The 21784-nt window shown below is 44.8% G+C and overlaps 1 protein-coding gene across 10 annotated transcripts in view; it reads left to right on the top strand.

Moving 5' to 3' along the window:
• PLCH2 (phospholipase C eta 2) overlaps positions 1-21784 on the top strand; it is a 1280386-nt gene that overhangs the window by 688404 nt on the left and 570198 nt on the right. The window contains exon 1 of one of the 10 annotated variants that reach the window (XM_068240681.1): positions 2993-3108. The exons of the other annotated variants lie outside the window; for them this stretch is intronic. Within the exon in view, the coding sequence (XP_068096782.1) occupies positions 3048-3108 (61 nt within the window). The 5' untranslated portion in view covers positions 2993-3047. Of the gene's footprint in view, positions 1-2992; positions 3109-21784 lie in introns of those variants that run through there. 10 annotated transcript variants of the gene reach the window in all.

Genomic DNA, 21784 nt, shown 5'->3' on the forward strand with positions numbered 1-21784 from the left:
CGCAACAAGGCTGTGGGCCTAGACTCATTTGCCATGCTATCTTAAAATAATGGAATAAGCAAAAAAAAATGATAATCCGGATGACAATGAATGGTTAATCCCCTTCTGCAGCCCAGGGGAGGTGAATTAAATTTTACATTTTTTCTCTTAAAATCCTGAAAAAAATGATTACTAAGTGAAAAGGAAGATTTTCTCAAATGGCTTTAAATGCTCCCGGGAAATAAATGTATACAGAATATGAATGGCAGAGGTGATTTGAATTATTGTAAAATTCTCTACATACCCTGTGGCGGTGTGCACGAAGCCATCCCATAAAAAGCGCTGCATGTGGCTATGTGAGGACTATAGATGTATACAGATAGCAGAATTTTAACATCATATTTTTTCTGACAGTTTACTGCTGAGTTAAAGATTCTATTCATCTGGCCTGGGTTATTAAGAGAGAACCTATCAGAACGAACAAATATGTGTGAGCTGCCACTGTTTGTAACTTCTTTATATTTCATGCAAGCTCCAGGGAAGCCATCCAATGTCCTACCTTAAAGTGTACCTGAGTTGGTACGCTGCACCTTATTTATACTTACCTGGGGCTTTCACCATCCCCATGAGGGCTGTGGACTCCCCACAAGGCTCTTACCAGAAGGTAATAGTGAAATAAGTGTAAAATATTGTTTTCTGTGGAAAAATTCCAAAGTCCAGCAAACATAGCTCAAAAGGCTCTAGACTACATGTAATTGGATGTGAAGTGAAAAATATCACCAGGTACTTACAGGTGATAAAAAAACGTAATCACGGCTGCAACAATGCACTCTTTTTTAATCATGAATTTTTTTATTTTTTTTTGTGTGGAATTTACCTATAAAATAAAGATTTTTCACCAACATGTTACCGCATTTTTATCACTTTTTTTACCGCACTTTTTCTGCAAACGATAAATGAGGCGGAAAACATTGTGAATGTGGACATGGTCATACTTCAGTTGGTAATTTTACGACATTTAGTTACCGAATGGAATGGAAGCCAATGGCCTCTATTCATAAGGATTTCTGCATGCGGTAATGGTCAAAACAGCTAACTTTACCGACCATTTAGCAAAGTGTACATTCATAAAAGCTGTTTCCGCATGAAAAGCTACGATTCCTGAGCAGTGCGGGAAATTACCGCCTTGTGCCGTGATTATCACAACACGTCACTGAAGGTTAATTCATCAAGATTAGAGCAGGCGAAATGTGAGCGGAGAAACCTGGCTGTTTAGATAATGCGATAAGCCAGCGGATAACAGCAAAACTAATGGAGAGACAGACCTCCCAGGCAGCTGCAGTGAGAGCAGAACAAAAAATGCATCCTGGAATACCAAGGCTGTGTTTTTAACCTTGCCGGTTATCTCGAGCTCAGCTCGGGGTAACCTGCGTAGGAGGATTTCTCCGGCCCCGCTGCGCCGATTTTCAATTTTTTTTTTTACTGCACGCAGCTAGCACTTTGCTAGCTGCGTGCAGTTTCCGCTCGCATTTCGCCGCTACCCGCCGCGCCGGCCCCCCTTTAGACCCCTTTGCGCAGCCTGGCCAATCAGTGCCAGGCAGCGCTGAGGGGTGGATCGGGATTCCCTATGACGTCCCGACGTCCATGATGTCGGTGACGTCATCCCGCCCCGTCGCCATGGCGACTGGGGAAGCCCAGCAGGAAATCCCGTTCTGAACGGGATTTCCTGCTTACTCTGATCGCCAAAGGCGATCGAAGTGGGGGGGGGGGGGGGTGCCGCTTGTCAGCGGCTATCATGTAGCGAGCCCTGGGCTCGCTACATGATTTAAAAAAAAAAAAAGTGCTGTGCTGCCCCCTTGCCGCCAGAATTGTAACGGCAAGGGGGATAACCCCTTGGGTACCTGTTTTCAGATAAATTTTACATCAGAAAGCCTGCATGTGTAATATTTCTTGAAGTTCTTCTAAGCTGTGGCAATTAAATAGATTGTTTAGAAAGACTAATAGACAGATTCAGCGCAGATTCAGGGCAAGGAGAGGCAGATTAAAAAAAATGCACATCTAAAGGGATGCTGGGGCTGCCTCCTTGAGGGCTGGAACCCACAGGAGCGCTTTTAGCAGCGTTTTGGCAGCACTGCGATACGCTAGCAGTTTGCCAAAACGCTGTGCTAATGTTAATGGATGGGGCAACTTCCACAGGAGCGTTTGCGTTTCTCAGAAACGCAAACGCAGGACCTGCAGCATTTTGGGAGCGTTAGCGCTTCAATGTAAAGTATTGAAACGCTAGTGGAAACGCTCAGCAAAACCTAAACTGAGCGGTTCTGCTAGCGTTTTGCGGTGCAGCGCAATGTAACAAAATGAAAAATTATTCACACGACCAATCAGGATAAAACCGCAAACCGCAAAACGCTACGCACCCGCTGGGCAAAAAAATACAATGTTGCAAAACGCGACCGCAAACGCGCATGAATCCGCTTGCAAACCGCTGTTACAAATTGCTAGCGGTTGCGTTTAGCGTTTGCGGTTTGCAGTGGGTTCCAGGCCTTATAGTTTCTCTGTCTCTGCACAGAGAAAATGTATCAACTCAGCCAGCACCGCTAGATTAGTGCGGGAATTCCTCGACCTATTATTGCAAGTGTAGACTTTTTTATGAATTAGCACACAAAAGTCTAAAATACCGATGCAGTGTTTTCCCTCCAAGATTTTTTTTTACCGCAAATGTTTTATGAATAGAGCCCGATGTAGTTTATGTCCTTTTAGAAATTCCTTTGCTTCTCAGTTACCTTTGCAGATATTTGCGTCAAGACAGTACATTAGAAGTGCTTGAAAATTACAAACTAACCATTGCAAGTGCTTTCCTACATAAGCCGCCTCCTCTCCTCAGTCTGGTGCAAACAAGCTTGATAAATCCACCCTATTCTATTACCTGTCATTAACAAAGCCCAACTTCCTGTTTCATCTCATTCCTGATGCATGTTACTGACTCTGTAAGTGAGGTAGTCACCTGTGTTAGAACATGGTAATTACAATAGCTCTGACCTGTGCAACCAGCACTCAATGTACTGCACAGTATGGTTCGATTAAGCCTGAGCATTTGGTTAGTGAGATTCAAGAACCACGCTTACAAGGAAGGTAAGACATGAAATACAATCCACTGTTACAATTCACCTTAGCTCTGCCATTGTAGCAAGAACACCTGGACTGTGTTAGCTATAGATCATATTGTATTTTGTGTGGGAAGACTGAAAAAAGACTGCAATGGTTTATTAGGCGGATTTTGGGAGGTTCAGGGGTTTGTGTAGTTTTATTTTTGCACATGGGAGAGCATGAAGCCAATATTGTAAATAAAAAGGTTAGTTGGCTGCCTCTGTATTTTTATTAATGAACTGCAGTTGGTTATAAAATGTTTGGATCATAAGCCTGGAACCACACTTGTATGTGCGGAAAACCATACATTTTCTACCATGTGCATTTCTGCATTTTGGGTTTTTGCATGCGTTTGTGTATTTCATGTTTTGAGGTTTTTAGATAATCTGCCTTTTTCGATGACGGGAAATACAAAATTATATAATTTTTTTTTTTTATTATTATTTATTTATTTTTTACACACACAAAAAAAAAAAAAATTCCCAAATGTTTTTTCCCCCAAGGCCACGGTCACAGTGGTGCATAACCGATAAACATGGTTAGATTGTAAGCTCGCCATTAGATTGTAAGCTCGCAAGGACAGGGTCATCCTCCTAACGTTTTACTGTTCTTGTAACAATATTTGTGCTGCTTGGAACTCTGCTGTACATTTGTTAGTTGCATCTATGTTCCCCTTGTCGTCTTATTGTGCTTTGTAAGGTGCTGCAGAATATGTTGGCGCATTATTATTATTATTATTATTATTTATTATTATTATTATTATTATGTTAACCCTCCGTGCGGTTTATCAAAATCCGCCAGGGGGCAGCAAAGCCGTTTTTTTTTTTTTTTTTTCTTTTCATGTAGCGAGACAAGGTCTCGCTACATGATGGCTGCTCAGCGGCATCCCCCCAGCCCCTCCGATCGCCTCCGGCGACACTGCAGCGCGGCGGATCGGTGGGTAGCGGCGGCGATCGGATGCTACACGCAGCTAGCAAAGTGCTAGCTGCGTGTAGCAAAAAAAAATTATGCAAATCGGCCGAGCGGGGCCTGAGCGGTGCCTTCCGGCGGCATAGCCCGTGCTCAGCACGGGCTTACCACCAGGGAGGTTAACAGTAAGGCCAGGTTCACAGTGGTCGCATGCACTACTGTATGTGTGAACTGCAATGGAGACTAAACATAAACTTTAATACAAAGCCAGCATGCGGCGAGTTAGTATAACACAATCAATTAAAACGCAGAGATGTGAACAGGCCCATAGGATTGAATGGGCAGTGAGCTGACGTGCAGAATTATTCTGCAAGCAAAGCAACTGAGCACTGTGAACTAGATCTTCAAGGGAAGGAATCTTTTCATTGACTGTATTCTTTACTGTACTTGTATAACCTGAGGTGCCTCTGTCCCAATCCATTGCGTTCCTGCTTTTACAGGGAAGACAATGCAACAGTTACTCTTGGGCCTGGTTCACACTGCTAGAGCTTTTTAGCGCTAGGGATTTACAAAGGTCGTGCTAATGCAGTGCTGTGGCGATTTTTATAAAATAGAAAATAAAAGAGCTTTTAAAATGACAAGCGCATAGAAAAAGCTCTTGCTTTGTGAGCCAGCTCTACAGCTCTAAAGGCTCGTTCACACTAAGGGCGTTTTTGCCCTTTTTTGAAGCGCAGGTGAGTTTCATAACCGCCTTAAAACTACTTGTGCAATGATTCCCTGCGTGAGAGTTCACATCTGAGTGGTTTATTTCTGATCCGCTCAGCAAAGTGGTGCCAGTACCTATATATATTTATTTATTTATTTATTTTTCGAGGCGATTCCGCCTCAATGGAAGGTATAAGAAAAACGCAAAATGCTCACAAAATCGCTTTGTGGGTCTAACAGTTCACTTTCTGACTTGCGTCAGGAAGTGAATTAAAAAACCACTCTGGAACAGCACTTTTAACAAAAACGCACTGCCGACCCAAGCGCCAGGAATCACAGAAAAAATTGCGTCAAACACCCAACGCTAACGCGATCGGAACGCAATGTGAACAAGCCTAAATTTGGCCAAGGAAAGCATTGTAAATGAATCACATGTAATTCACAGTATGCAGGAAGATCCAGCATACCCTAAGATTTATTCAAAAAATAAAAAGTACAGAGAGAGCTGCAATTTGCTATGTGGTCCACAGACTTGCATTAGGTGCTATTTTTGTGCACGTTTTCTGGTATGTGGCAAAACACACGATTGAAACTAGTGTGCTCCCAGTCTCAGGTTTGTTTGTTTTTTTAGGCTTGGAACACACTAGGAATTGTTGCAGTGCTTTAAAATTGCTACAGTAATGTGTGCAGCGATTCCTAGTGCAATTGCACTTGCGATTCAATTCTTAAAAGCGCTGTACAGCACTTCCGATCAGCTTTGTCACCTCATCCCTTTAAAGGAAAGGTTCAGGGAGTGGGAAAAAAATTAAAAATCTATATCCACTTACCTGGGGCTTCCTCCAGCCCATGGCAGGCAGGAGGTGCCCTCGCCGCCGCTCCGGAGGCTCCTGGTCATCTCTGGTGACCGACCTGGCCAGGCCGGCTGCCAGGTTGGGCTCTTCTGCGCTCCAATCTGCGCCTCACGGGGGTGCGCTGACGTCATCAGACGTCCTCCGGGCTGTACTGCGCAGTAGCTCTGCGCCTGCGCAGTACAGCCCAGAGGACGTCCGATGACGTCAGCGCGCCCGCGTGGAACGCAGAAGAGCCCGTCGTTGGAGCGCAGAAGAGCCTGGCCTGGCCGGGTCGGGTCGGCCACCGGAGACCACCGGGAGCCTGCGGAGTGGCGACGAGGGCACCTCCTGCCTGACACGGGCTGGAGGAAGCCCCAGGTAAGTGGTTATGGATTTTTTTTTCCCCACTCCCTGAACCTTCTCTTTTAAATACTGACACATCTAAGTTATACAGGTTTTGGGGCTACTCACTTATAATCAGTGCCTAAACTGCATCTAACTAGCCACAAAGCATATATAATGTATATGTGCCTGTATTTAAAAGGATGAGGTTGCAACCTTGCTACCGATAAGCAATTTGCGTGTTTTTTTTTTCCTAATTTTTTTTTTTTTAAACAAAACTTTATTATACTTACCAGGTGTGTGACCTCAGTCTGTAGCCCCTCCCCCCCCCCCCCCCCCCCCCCCTCAAAGGAAGAGGTCTTAGATTCTCCTCTATGACCATTCGGAGAAGCACCTATGACTTCTTCCTTTAGGCGCCGGGGCTACAGACAGACACAGGAAGTCCGGAACCTGGTGAGCATTACAAAGTTTATTCAAATTGAACTTACTTGGCCTCATATAGCGTGTGTGATAGATATATTAATTATAAGATATTTTCACACACGCTATATGAGGCCAAGTAAGTTCAATTTCATTAAACTTTGTAATGCTCACCAGGTACGCACAAACGCACACACACTTTTTTTAAACGTCGGAATCTAAAATCTGATTCGTATGTAGTGTGCAAGATGCCTCAAAAGCAATTTTGCAGCGCTTAAATACTTAAAGAGACTCTGAAGTCTCCTGAAAACTAGCTTTTTTATTTTAAAAATGTGCTTAACATCTTTGCCCTAACTAAACCTCCACATTCCAGCTGCTGAAATATATCTAAATCCCCCCCCCCCCCCAAACTCGCCCTCCCTCTCCCCTGCAAAATCCGTGACTTTCTTGGTCGTGGATTTTGCTGCTGTTGGAGGCAGAGCTATGAGCCGCAACTCTGCCTCCATGCCCCGTCTATCAGTGGTGTATCTCCGCCTCTCCCCTGCCCCTCTCAGTTTAGGAAGACTGAGAGGGGCAGGGGAGAGGCGGCAATCCGGGCTGATAAACGCGCTGCGGCTCATAGCTCTGCCTCTCACGTAAGCGCTGCCCGGATTGCCCCCCGGTGAGTAAGGGGGGATTTAGTTAGGGCAAAGACGTTAAGCACATTTTATTTAAAAAAAAAGTAGTATTCAGGAGACTTCAGAGTCTCTTTAAGCATTGAGCGTTTAAAAAGCTACATGTTCTGCCATTGGGATTACCCCAAACTGCTTTCGCACTAGTGGGCTCCTCACCACACACTTTTTCATTGGCAAAGCATTTTTTTTGAGAATTGTCTGCGAGTTCAAAAAGCTGCCAAAATTGCAGTAGTGCAGCCCTCAGTGTGTTAATATTCAAACGCTGCTTTGCTGCAAGTGAAAGTCATAGAATGACCCTCTATCTTACAGCTGTTTGTTTCATAGCAGAAAACTAGTCATCTTCTCAGTTGATTACAACTTGTATACATTTTAAAAACGGGACTGCATCATTATTTTAGCAGGAAAAAACATTGTTTTTCTAGTAGCAAGTAACCATTTTGTTGCTCCAGCATAGCCTTGCCTCTGCATCCATGACTGCTATGCCTCTGTTGGCCAGCTATTGCTGAACCCTGGCCTTGTTTGGTGCCGAAGGGATTTTATTGAGTTGGCATCCAATACTGAGAATTAAATGGGTGATTATCATAAATCACCATAAATCCCGGAATGACTGATGGCAATATATTTACATGCCAATGATTAAAAAGCTTCTGTAAATGCTGGAGCTAGATGAATGGACTTTTATGATGGGAATCTTGTTATCCTATCATATTGGTATGATGAATAGATGCACCATTTTTCTTCGTTTTATGCTGTGTGGCATGCTAAATGTAGCTTTCATAACACACGTGTTATAATAACTGTGGACTGCAATGGAGACTGGACATAGACGACATAGACTTTAATACAAAGCCTGCATGCAGCCAGTTAGAATAATGTGATCAGTTACAACGCAGTACTGTGAACAGGCTCATAGAATTGTATGGGAGTTGACGTGCAGAATTATTCTGCAGCACAATTTACCATTGCGCACAGGGCCATAATTGTTAAGTTTGTGCTTTTAGTTCAACTTAAAGTTTACCTGAAGTGGCCAAAAACTACAAAACTGGAAATATCTCCATGTACTGGGGAGTTGCTAGTCAGAATAAGGCCCCATTCACACTTAAAAGCGCAAAACGCCGGCGATCACCGCCGAAGTTTTTCTGGAATGCTTATTATTCCGCGATTACTCATGGAAAAACAACTGGACACTGCAGCGGTTCCCCCCCCCCCCCCCCCACGATTAACGCAAATCGCCCAAGTAAGAACGGGCCCATAGGGTATTATAGCACTAGCGCTTTGAAAAGCGTTTGAGCGTTTTGCCAAAATCACCGGCAAAACACTCTAGTGTGAATGGGCCCTAACTGTCCCACTCTATATCTGGGCGTGATACTATCTGCATGGAGTTTGTATGTTCACCCTGTGCTTGTGTACCCTTTTTTTATTTTTTTTATTGGCACTCTAGGTCCCTCCTACATCCCAGAAACCTACAAATTAATTTCTCCCAACTCCTAAAATTGGCTTTCTACAATCGGGATACCAGACCATGACTGTGTAGCAGTTATTGTGAGCCCCTCTAATGCTAGGTACACATGATACAATTTTGTGAGTAGATTTACTGTCAGATCGATTATTTCCAACAGGTCCGATCTGATTTCCAATTAATTTTCCATAGAAGTGAACAGAATATTGATCGAAAAATCGATTGCCAATCAGATCAGACCTGTCAAATAGTCAGTCTGACAGTAAATCTGTCAGAAAATTGTGTTTGTACCTAGCATTAGGGTGACATGACTATATACACTCTATAAAGTAATGCGGACCGTGTCAGATCTATATAATTTCACAATAACCATTTATTATGCAAGTTAAAGGACAACTAAAGTGAGAAGATTATGGAGGCTGCCATATAGTTCCTTTTTAAACTGTACTAGTTACCTGGCAGCCCTGCTGATCTATCTGGCTACCAGGGGCACAGCTAAGGTTTTGGTAGCCCCAAGTGGTCCATAACTTGAGGACCCCATCCATGAAAAGAATGGGTGTGGCCAAAAAATGATGTGGGAGGAGCCACATACTAGCAGTTTCTAGGCTGAATTGCACCTAGGGCGAGGGCGTAAAATGCACCCGCACGTGGAGACAGGTATAGGTAGCCTACCCCGTATAGTTGCCCCCAGTATAGGTTACAAAGGTAGGTGCCCACAGTATAAATTAGATAGGTAGATGCTGGCAGTATAGGCTAGATAGGTAGGTGCTGGCAGTATAGGCTAGATGGGTAGGTGCTGGCAGTATAGGCTAGATAGGTAGGTGCCGGCAGTATAGGATGAGTAGGTAGATGCCCCCAGTATAGGTTAGATGGGTAGGTAGATGCCCCCAGTATAGGTTAGATGGGTAGGTGTCTCCAGCAATAGGGGCGGGCAGAGCAAAGTTTCAACTCACCTGCCTCGATCCTGCACACGACCTCTATCTTCATCCTGTCCCGGTGTCTGTTGCATCAGTACGAGTTCCCCCTGTGATGACATGCGGTTCAGTCATCACAGGGGGTGCTGTTGCCATAGCGACAGGTGCCGCACGCCAGGACAGGATGAAGATAGTGGCTGTGTGCAGAATCGAGGCAGGTGAGTTGAAACTTTGCTCTGCCTGCTCCCCTCGCCGCTGCGCACACCCTCCTGCTGCTCCGCCGCCAGCAGCAGAGCAAGGCCCCCCTGTGTGTGAGGCCCCAAGCGGGGACGTGGCTCACCTGTATGCTGGCGGTCCCCTGCTGGCTGCAGTAGTGTCTGAATAACACCAGAAAGAAGCATGCAGCTAATTGTCAGAAACGCCTGACCTGCTACATGCTTGTACAGGGTCTATGGCTAAAAGTATTAGAGGCAAAGGATCAGCATGGTATTGTTTTTAAAAGGAAATAAATATGGCAGCCTCCATACCTCTGCTTCAGTTGTCCTTTTTAAAGTGGCAGAATTTTGGTTTCCTCGACCCACGTACCTAGAACCTCCTCTTGACATTATCAGTTCCCGACAGGAAAGGGATTTTTTAATTTTTTTTTTTAATTTTTTTTTATGGCCAAAACCACTAAGGCTTAGAAATTAGAAACAAATAATGGAGTTTGAATAAGCTCCTGCATTTTTATACTATGCTGGCAAAGTGTGTGAAATATTTGTGCAGTCTTCCACATCAAACACTGAATAATGTGTAATAATTACAGCAATAGCTGCTTATTTATTTTCTGGCTGTCACAGGCAACTAGAGTTTTATAATTCCAAGGTGGTTTCAAGAAAGCACTTTGTCGCAGGTTAAAATGTACAGGTTATTAATTTACTCATAAAATACAGAAAGTATATCTAGATAGCCGGATATGTAAAGACTACCATTCAGTCTTGGCTGTACATTGCGTAATAAAAAACTAAATATCTAAGGAGATTGAAAGGTGTGTGCTTCTGACCAGTTTCACCTGACTTGGTTACTGGCTGCCTCAAGTCTAATGACTCATTTGAATTGAAACTGACTCTCGTCTAATAAAAATGGCAAAGCGTTGCAAACTGCGTTCGCCTACCAGATTGTGCAGGTTCTAAGGCTACCTCCCTGACATTCCTTCAGGAGTTGGCCCACACAAATTCTTGCATCTCAACAGGGGCGCCGCGTGTAGGCCTCCTTATACCCCCAAGAAATGAGGGGCATCGCAAACGCATCCACTGCCCAGGAGCGCCGCAACTGCCTCTCGTGGGGGGGGGGGGGGGCAGCGAGAACACATGAACGCTGTACTCCCCAGATGCGGCCCAAGCCTAGGGAGAACCATCCATGCTGCCCCCCCCCCCCAAAGGATAGATGCCCTACTCTTGCGTATTTTGCTTACCTGTAGTGCATATGCGCATCCTGGGAGCGAACACACCAACAATGGGGTGGGGGGCATTGAGTCATTAGACTTGAGGCAGCCAGTATATAAGTCAGGTGAAACTGGTCAGAAGCACACACCTTTCAGGGCTCGTTTCCACTGTTGCGGTGCGGAATCGCCTGGATTCCACCGCAGAAGAAATCGCATGCGGCTGCGGATTTAGCCGCGATTTCGCATGCAATTTCGCATGGCAAGGAGCCAGGTGAATTTAACCATGTCACTGCCTGAGTAAAGCTCCATAGCAAACCATGCGAAATCACGGGGAAATCCGCATGACAAAGCCGCATGCGATTTCCCTATTAAATGCGTTAGCGGCGATTCGCCCGCATTCCTCCCACACGCGAAATCTGACGGCTCTGCCGTGAAGATTTCTGCCGTACCGAAAAACGCTCCCGCCGCCGCACAAGTGGAAACAGCCTCATCCACTTTGACTATGCGAATCCGCATGCAGTGCCCGCATGCGGATTCGCTATAGTGGAAACGAGCCCTTACTCTCCTTAGATATGCATTGTAATCAAAACTACCTTTGCCATGCCTGTAAAAGTTTGAGGCTTTGTTCACATTATAAATCGCAAGTGCAAGCGCTGAACAATTTTGTGAGTGCTTTTTAGGGCCCTTTTCCCCTGCACTGCGATTCAGCAAAATCCCAAAATGCTAGAGCTTTTTAAATTGCTAGGTTTTGCAATTAACATAGGAATAGTGGTAGCTACTGTATTTTCCACTACCATGATTCAATTTTATCCAAAGCGCGATTGCATTTGGGAGTGTTTATTTTTTTTTATTTTATTTTTTTTTTCTGCGATTTTGCAATGAAAGTGCATTGCATATGCTACATTGCAATTGCTTAAAAAAAATAGTGACCAATCGCTGACGTTTAGGCTGCTTACACACCAAGACGTTACAGGCGCACGTTAGTGCGCCTGTAACGCTCCCCCAACGCACAGCAATGTAACACAAGTGGGCTGTTCACACAGCCCACGTTGCGTTACATGTAACGCTGCACGTTCTGTGCAAAGTGCAGCATGCTACGGCGTTGGAGCGGCTATAGCCGCGTTAGACTGTTTACACATGCGCAGTAGGGGGCGGATAGGAGGCGGGGAGAGCCAGCTACAGTAGCCGCGCACATGGCTACTTAATATTCACTGCACTGGCGGGCGCTGATTGGCCGGCGGGACCACGTGATGCGGAGTGTCTCGCTCCGCATCACGTGGTCCCGCTGGCCAATCAGCGCCACTCTGGGAGACATTATAGGACTCGAGCCGCCTAACGCGGCTCACTCTACCGTCGGCTCTTGCAGCACCATACGTTGTTAGGTGCACGTTATGCGACCTTAACGTGCCACCTAATGCAACGTCTTGGTGTGCAAGAAGCCTTAACGCTTGTGATTGCGATTGATAGTGGTAAAGGAATCTTGGCGAATTTTTTCCCCTCGAATTGCCATTTTTTTTTTAAAGGACTTATGAGGCGAAACGCGTAAAAAAAGTTAATCACTTGCCTCATCTTTCAAGGCACGGAGGACGCCGTCCGCGCCCTCCGTGCCGATCCGCCGGGTCCCCCTGCTCATTAGCCCCCTGGGCTGGCTGCAAAAAAGTGTTTTAAAATGTCCATTTGGCAGGAACTGGTTAGGGCTCATTTCCACTATCGCGAATTCGCATGCGTTTTTCGCATGCAAATTCGCATAGCAATACAAGTGAATGGGACTGTGTCCACTTGTCAGGATTCCTTTGCGTTTTTCTGTGCAGAAAAAATTCGCATGGCAGAGCCATCAGAATTCGCATACCGCATACCGCTATGCGAATCGCATACAATGCATTTAATAGGAAATTCGCATGAGGTTTGGGTATGCGAATTTTCATGCGAATTTTCATGCGAATTTTCATGCGAATTCGCACAGAAACAATGGAAAAGCACACCAGCACTGCCATGGTTAAATTCGCATACATCGTCATCCATGCGAATTCGCGTGCGAATACGCATGAAAATTCGCATGGACCCGCATGCGAATTTCGCATCCGCATGCGAATTTTTACCGCGGCGATTCGCACCGCACAAGTGGAAATGCAGCCTTAGTGGTTACAAACAACTAATCAAAGCCTGCATAGAGGTTATTAAAACCAACTTGGCACCAATGAAGAGCTAATAAAAGTGGTTGGAGGGACCCTTTGGATTCAAGGGGTCCTGGCGTGGTCGATACCGTGCATCCCCTACTGCTACGCAACTTCTCATTACAGGGAAGCCTCTAGAATAATCCAGAGGCTTCCAGAATCCTCATCAAGCCCACCGTTCCTGCGCAAGGGCAATGTAACCATATCCAATGAATGCTTGTAGTATTTGCTCTTGTGACTGCACTTCTGTCCATGTACATGCAGGGATGTGCTGTGCATGAGTACAGTCCGCACCTGTGTAGTAGCATGAAGCTTCTCATGCAGGAGCAGCTTTGTGTTCATGTACAGGTATGGACCTTACACACGCATGCAGCTAATTTCTCTCTAAATTTGTGAATGTTCTCTTTATTGTGTTGGAATTTATTAGGATGGCTCTGATGCTGCTCTGTAAAAATATGTATGCACAGCAGATCTCTCTCCCTTCCCTAATCTCTATATATCATTTTCAACATTAATGTGTTGGTATGTAATATAATATCATCTTGACATTGGCCTGTCTGTTCCCTCTATCTCTCCCTGCCTCCGTGCCAGGTGGGGCCCAGAAAAATCTGGTCTCTGTAAGAAATAACATCCAGCAGCATCAGGATTTTTGTGGTAATACTTGGCTACAGAAGGTGGTTGCAGTGAAAACCCTTTCTCATTGCTATATAGTAAGTCAAATGGTTCCATATTTTGGCTTAGTGCACACCTATTACTTGCGGTGCGATGAAGGCCATTTACATAGCGCCGCCCCCCAGCTGATGACGTACTCCCTACCGCGCAAGAAGCACGTCACTAGGATTCCAGTCGGTCCGTGCATGCCCGTTGCGCTGCAGAAGCCACAGATCATGAGGTAACATACTGCAGCCTTTGCGTCGGCATTGCGGTGCTTTGGATAATTCAGGCACATCGCGTGAAGTGTGCAAGTCTCCATAGACTTGGATGGCCCATGAAGCGGGGAAGATTAACACAGTATGATGCAGCTCTCAAATGTGCAAGAGGCCTCAAAATGGCTTTTTTTTAAACTGTACTTTGTCTTTTTCTTTAATTTCTTATTGTGGAAGCCTTGTGGATTTTATATAGAACTCTGCTTTCGGGCTCCTCCGGTGACCTAGATATTGCACAGTAACAGGTTGGTCCTAATCTGTCTGTGAACCTTGGCATACATACATTACAGGGTGAAGCCTCTTTCTGAGCTGCGAAGAGAAAATTTAATGGATTTGCTGGGTGAGATTTAAGGAAACCTCGACCTGATCAAAATGAAAATTGTTTGCTTATGGAGCTATGTGTCAGTCCTTTAACCTCCCAATCCTGCGCGCCCCCCGGGCTAAGTGAAGCTTTCTTTGCGTTCCAGCCCGCAATAGCATCCTAAGCGCAGCAGGCTATAGCAGGCGGAAATGCAAAGAAAGCTTTGTGTTGCCCGGGGCGCGCAGGCGCAGTTGCCATCGGCGATAGTAATGTAACTAGCTGGCGCAGGAGAACGGAGCCTCATGCAGGACCAGTGCTGGACAGGGTGGGTGCTGGGGGCTTGGGGAAGCCCCAAATAAGGGAAACGTGTGTGTGTGTGTGTGTGTGTGTGTGTGTGTGTGTGTGTGTGTTTTTTTTAAATGAATTCACAGTTCGGCTTTGAATCTCTGGGTTTCGGGCAGGTAAGTCATAGGCGTGGAACACCATACCTCCCAACTGTTTGAGGTAACAAAGAGAGACACTTAAGCCACACCCTAATCATGGCCCCACCACACCTCTTATAATGCCCCTGACACACACCCCTAGTCACTCATACCATAAAGATTTCATAAGACAGATACGGTCTGTAGTGTTATAATTCAAACCACACTGGTCCTCTCTGTCCTGGTTCATTAGTTCCTCCATAGTAACATTTGCGAATAAGAAATATATAACTTTAAAGCATTAAAGTGTAGAGCCAATTAAACACATTTTTCAGTAGAAAAAGACACACTTTTACATCAGTCCTGAAAGAGAGGCAGTTGGGAGTTATGGGGAAACACTTGTTTTCCTTCTCGATTCCTGGGTTTCTGTTGTAATACAGAAGTGTTTTTCCACATGCGTTTTTTCTGTTTTTCATTTGCAGTGTTTTGGATGTGGCAAAATTGCGAATGCACACATTGTCCTGAGAAAAGCAGCAATCTGTTCAATTTAAAATTGCTGGGTAAAACGCGAAGCAAGTAAAATGGCCAGTGCGGCAGTGTTGCCACATTAATCTACATGTGTTCCCTGCCTTAAAGTGTACCAGAGCTGAATGAATTAAAAATTTATACATACCTGAGGCTTCCTCCAGCCCCATCCGCTCGGATTGCTCCCACGCCGCCATCCTTTGCTCCCTGCAGCTTCGGGTACCGGGTCCCTGCAATCCGTTCAGTCGGCTCCTCTCTACGCAGGAGAAGTGCGCCCTCTACGTATCTCTTCAGCAGCTGCTGGAGAGATACGCAAAGAGGACACTTCTCTTACGTCAGTCTGGAGCCGACTGATGTGTGTGGGGACCCGGTTCCCGAAGCTGTGGGCTGCAGAGGACGGCAGCGTGGGAGTGATCCAAGTGGATGGGGCTGGAGGGAAGGCCCAGGTATGTATAAATCTTTTTAGTTAATTCAGCTCTGAGTCCTTTTAAGGCCACTTTTACACTAGACCAGTTTCATTGCTTTGTGTTACCCTTTGTGCACGCAGAGTAATGCAACCATAATAGAAGTCTATGGAGCCTAGCACAGGTACTCCGTCTCATTGCACTGGAAGTTCCAGATCGGCCGCCAATCTGTCGTTAAGTGAATAGTACGTTACCGTCAGACTTCTGTGGTGACGGATTGCATGGAAGTGAATGGGCAATGCAGAAATTTTTAATTTGTTAGAGGCGGTGTGGCGTGCATGATCAAAACTAAAATACGATGGGGAACCAGAGAATCCCAGCGATGTACTTCCTGTCAAGCAGGGAGTACATAACTGGGTGAGGGGCGACAAAGGGTGTGCAGGGGGAAGGGGGGTTGGCGCTATGCATATGACTGGAAACCTACGTATGACAGTGGCTACATTCCAGAGACTTTCTGCTTCACAGAAAACCTGTCTCTCTGACTTGGTACATATCATTACAGCTCATCTAAAATACGGTACATTTTTAAACACCTCATTATTAAATTATTATTAGCATAAAATAGTTTTCCGCTGTATGTCTCTTACCATTGCACTTGTTTTCTCTGCGGAGTGGAGGTTAAGACGTAATGTTCACCTCAGTATGGGCTGCAAGTTTCAGAGATAGGAATTCAGTGCTACTGGCTGTAGTGTCATCTGAGGAAAGGAAATGTCCCTGAATGTAGTACCTGTGGACCTCTTGTAGTTAGCAGGAAGCAAATAAGACAATCCCAACACACTGTAAGTAAGCTGAGCCTGTACCTCTTTGTTTTGGCTATAAATTGTTAAGGGATTTATGGATGAACTTGGAAGGTGTGGAATACCTCTAGGAATCTATAAATGATCTGCAGTGCTGTTTCGACCTCAGGGGAGGCAGTGAACAGCAATGGGTATTGCAGCAAGGTATGAGGATAACAGGCAAATGAGGGGAAGGGACTAGCTAGCTCAGCATCAGGTCACAGTTCTCAACACTTGTCACACGATAGTGACGATACTGGAAATGGTCTTTACAGCTCCAAGTTGACATGAAACATGCACATCCTGATGTGCCTACCTGCTATGAGCCGTGTGCACTCTCAAATGCTTGCCTGTGGTCAAGGGGAACGGGAAAAAAGGGCGCAGGCAGCTTGTGGACAAAAAGGGCGCAGCCATTCATTCCCATAATAAATAACATTTTAATGGGCGCCAAGCAAGAAAAAAGGGCGCCGGAGATAAATAACGTTTTGTAAACGGCGCCCGGAGCTTTTTAATGTTTTATAACTGTGCTTGTGGTGATTTACGTTTAGAAAATCCACCCGTGACAAATAACGTTTATAAACATACTAAACATATTTATCCTATTTAACTAAAACGTTATTTAAAATGTTATCCCTTACTGTTTGTAAAACATTATTATTCACAAAATAAAGAGAACACTAAGGGGGGTGGTTAAGGTTAGACACCACCAGGGGGGGTCTTAGGTTTAGGCACCACCAGGGGGGGGGGGGTCTTAGGTTTAGGCACCACCAGGGGGCGGTCTTAGGTTTAGGCACCACCAGGGGGCGGTCTTAGGTTTAGGCACCACCAGGGGGCGGTCTTAGGTTTAGGCACCACCAGGGGGCGGTCTTAGGTTTAGGCACCACCAGGGGGGGGGGTCTTAGGTTTAGGCACCACCAGGGGGGGGGTCTTAGGTTTAGGCACCACCAGGGGGGGGTCTTAGGTTTAGGCACCACCAGGGGTGGTCTAGGGGTTAGGGATAGGTACAGGGAGGGTTCTGTGTGAGAGTAGGGTTAGGTATAGTTTTAGTAACATTTTAGTAATACTTACTAATGTTTTACAGCACTTATTACGAACGTAGTTCTTTTTATATCATCATTATAAACAATATTTTCAGATTTTATTATAAGAAGAAACCATAAATAAAAGTTAATCACAATAATATACAATCATACCGATTAAACATATATAACGTTATTTTAAGTTTCACGTTTGAAACAGAGAAGATTAACGTTTTCACTATTGCCGATTTCATACACATTATTTAATGATTTATACATTTGTAAAACATTAGTACACTAAATACAAAACAATATTATCGTTTACACCCCGCGCCCTTTTTTTCCGACGCCCTTTTTGTACGTACGCGTGGTCAAGGCCAGGCACATAAAGATGTGTATGTGAAATGTATGTGTTAAACAGCTGTTATGCATAGTGTGGTACTTTGGTGCCTCCTGGATCGTGTCAGGGTGATGGGAGCGGGTTGATTATAATGATGAACTGACCTTCAAAAGATTTGTCAGTCGGTTTGAGGGTATCCTAATAATTAGGTAAATATACATTGCTATAGAGCTTAACCATACAGAAGGGTTTACTTTAAAGAAGACTTGTGCCCTGGTTCATTTAACTTTTCTCTCTAGAGATATGTTTCCCTCTTATCTACAAAAATCTTTTCACCATCAAGCAAGTGAAAAAATGCCAAAAGGTGAGTAATAAAGTAATCTCCAAGCAAAATTAATTTGGGACAACTCATTTGAAGTTCTTGTTTGAAAAGGTATTCTACTGATAAGGTGGGAAAAACATCTCCCATGAGAAAACTCGGGTGAGAAGTTAATTGGATCAGGGCCGTGGATTTCCCATTATGCCTTTTTCCAGGGTTTGGCTTCAATACCAGCTAGATGACATTTCTTGTCTATTAGCAGTGTTTCTGCAGGTCACATATGAATCTGTGGTGGTTCTCTGCTTATGAGGGGTAAAAAGAAGTGTTAGTCATTTTCTAAATCAATCTTAAGGGTATAGGTTATAGTGAGTGTGATAATCACACTCCTCTCAGGTAGCTAGTGCTGAAGATATGACCTCTTCCAAACTAAACTCTCCTCTAGTGCTCCACTGACACGTATAGGAAATTTCAATTTCTAAAATCCAATACCTGGCAGCTAGTGACCTTGATTTGTTTGCTCAGTGCTAACGCATGAAGGTCGCCAGTGGCCAATACAATAAAATGATCCGGGCATATCTGTCAGTCGTCCCCTGCCGCCACGTACTGGGCATTCGTGGCCTGGCCTAGCATTGGCACAATGCAGACTTATGGGGATGAACAGCTGAGGATCGATGTGGCCTGGGAGGATGGTGAGAGAGCCCATGCGCACTTTTTGTTGGGGGGGGGGGGGTCCAGTCAGCTGTATCACCATAGTTATAAAATTAGCTCCAATGTAAAAAGTAGGGCTACACCCACAGTGGATCATTGCATCAGACAAATTGTAATCGTTCTTTAGCAATGTAGTGGAAATTGTTGGCATAAAGTGATGTATGCAGTGCAGTAACTGATAACGTGTGCACTGCCCTTTGCAGCGAAGCATACTTTGCATGTACTGTATGTGTCACACTCAATGGCATAACTAAGGAGTATGTGCAAGCTTTACATGGGGCCCCAAGCACTGTATTTAGTGCCCCAAAACCAACCAAGGACAGGACTTTAACCAAGGAGAGGTGTAATGAGTAAGGAAACTGTTTGAGGATTACCACTATGCAATGCACATATAGAGGTGTTCATTACCAGCATAGCACCAGTGAAAAGCTAATAAGATGAATGGAGGAGGACCTCTAGTGGGTCTCTCTAGTCCTGAGGGCCCAAATGCAGTCACTGTGGTGGGCTCACGAGTCAGTAAGGACTCGAATTCGTGATTTAAATGAGGCTTAATTGCCTCGTGTGCAGCTGGGAGAGAGGGGGTTACTTACCCATAAGGACGTGTTACAAGACTAACTACTGCACTTCCTCCTTTAAGCCGTTAAGAGTCTGTTAACGCATGCAAGACATTTTGAAACGCAAAGAAGAAAGCAGACTTATGGGTAAGTAACCCCCTCTCTCCCAGCCGCACACCTGAGGCAACTAAGCCTATTTAACGAGAACCTGAAATGAAAATTAAGTCAAAATAAACATGCACACGTCATACTTACCTCCTGTGTAGTCTAATCGTCAGTCTCTTTCTCCTCTTCTGTGTCCTGTTTGTCCACTGTGGTCAATGGAATTCTCTCTCCTCCATTTTGAAAATGGCCATTACCCCATAACGGCTTCCTGGTCAGCACACTGTTAAACTGTAATCGCCCACTTGAGCCATAGAGAAACATGGACAGTACCTTGCACATTCAGTTGTAACTGACAGCAACTGGTATATTTCAGTTCTGACAAAATATTGTCAGAACTGGAGGGGATCACTGTAAGAAGAAAATGGTGAGTTTTTGAGGAACTGACGGAAGTAAGTATGTAATATTCATTTGCAGGTACCCCATGTGTTTTGTTTTATATAATTTTACTCTGTTCAGGTTCCCTTTAAATCACGAATTTGAGTCCTTACGGACTTGTGAACCCATGCCTAGCAGTCACAACCTCTGCATCTTCTATTGCTACACCACTAGTCACACTGTACATATAACGTACTATGCGACTTGTCTCCTCCGTTGCAGTGCAATCCTGTTTTTACAGGGAATGCAATGCAACAACCAGTGTTAACGTAGCCTTATCCTGTCTTGTGACACTGTGGAGGCAGGGACATGACAAAAGACCCTGCAAGAGATGCAGCTGCAGGGGGGCCCCGTGGAGAAGGTTTCTTTTCCCTGTCCTGAGAAATTGACAACTAAGGGTTTGGAGAGAAAAAGCTTTCTGCTCCCTGCACAACGTTTCTAATGACCTCTGCTCAGCCACTAATAAATATTTATATAAAGATTTGTAGTCAGTCTCTATTCAGTGTGCTGCAGGGTCTTGTGTAAAAAGCCCAGTCCCCAAATCCTAAGTTTTGCAGGGGGGCAGAGTGATTTCTAGTTACGCCCCAGTGTGGAGGAGTTTTCACTGAACTACGTACCATAAACTGGAAAAGAGGACTTGTGCAGCACCCATCTTTCTCTGGGCTTTTAACAAATGTTTCATTTCTCTTGGCTCCTGTACACTATAACAGAGAGGGACATAACTGAATTCACAAATGGCAGTGTCCCTAGTTCTGTCATGAAGAGTTTACTTTGAACTGTGTGTTTAATAAACAGAGAGGTTTACAAAGGATGAAAAGAAGTAAGAATAGGAACATCATTTAATAGGCTTATTCTGTAAGTACTGCTGCTTAGTGGTTTTCAGGGATGGTAGCAAGACGGATTTTCCTACATTAACCTCTCTTAAATTATGTTCAGTACTGCCACTTATCAAATCCCTCAGCAGCTAAAGGAGGGTAATGGACTTAGAGATATGCCTTACACGGGTTAGAGCTGCATTCATTACACCTATTACGCAGGGCACACACAGGCATGATGGGGAACTAATATGCAGTTTTGCAAAGAGGAATCTTGACAGAGCGGGTACCAGGAGATCCAGGGACTAAGAATATAAACAGAACAGCCAGGAGCCAATAGTGCGGACTAAAAGTACACCAAACTAATTCATGTACAGAGTAAAATAGGTTCTCTCAATTTTTGGGATGTATTATGATGCAACCACCATATGTTCATGCAGGGCATATAAGCTGGGTAAAATTATAATTGTCTGTCTGCGGTACACTGTACAGCATTCTGAGTTCTCTATACACGTTGTTTACATTTCAGGAAAACTGACAGCGGGGAATACCAATGACGTGCTTCCAGCCCAGCAGGGAGTATGTCGCTGGGCATGTGGCGTGCAAGTAGAGTGGGGGCGGGGCGGAGCTAGGCATATGACCCTGTCTCTGGACTCTTCCACAAGATCAATTTACAATTTGGCGTTGCAGTGAGATACGAGTGCAAGACCGCTGTATACTTTCCTGAATGTGATTGACTTTGAAGTATGGTCTAATCAACTGAAACTTCCTCCCTGCTTTGGGCTTCAAGTGCCTTCATGTTTTAAATGTATGTGGACCGTTGTAAGGGGCCTTATTGCCCTTACGAGCAGTGCTTGCGTATTGTGAGGTACAGAAGGTGGCTGGAGGGAAGGTAATCGCACAAAAGATTGTTCTGTCCCCGTGAGATCATGGATGAGGTGCTAGACCTTCTCTTGAAGCATAAAATCCAGCACATAGTGACTTCTTTAACAGTACTCCACTCGGTATGTCTGTATTAATGAGCAGAGATGGTCAATAAAAATGCTTATCATTCCAGCTTGCTTGAAAATATAATGCAAATTTATATGCAGCTTGGAATTAG

The sequence above is a fragment of the Hyperolius riggenbachi genome, chromosome 6 (assembly GCF_040937935.1).
Source record: "Hyperolius riggenbachi isolate aHypRig1 chromosome 6, aHypRig1.pri, whole genome shotgun sequence".
Classification (NCBI taxonomy): domain Eukaryota; kingdom Metazoa; phylum Chordata; class Amphibia; order Anura; family Hyperoliidae; genus Hyperolius; species Hyperolius riggenbachi.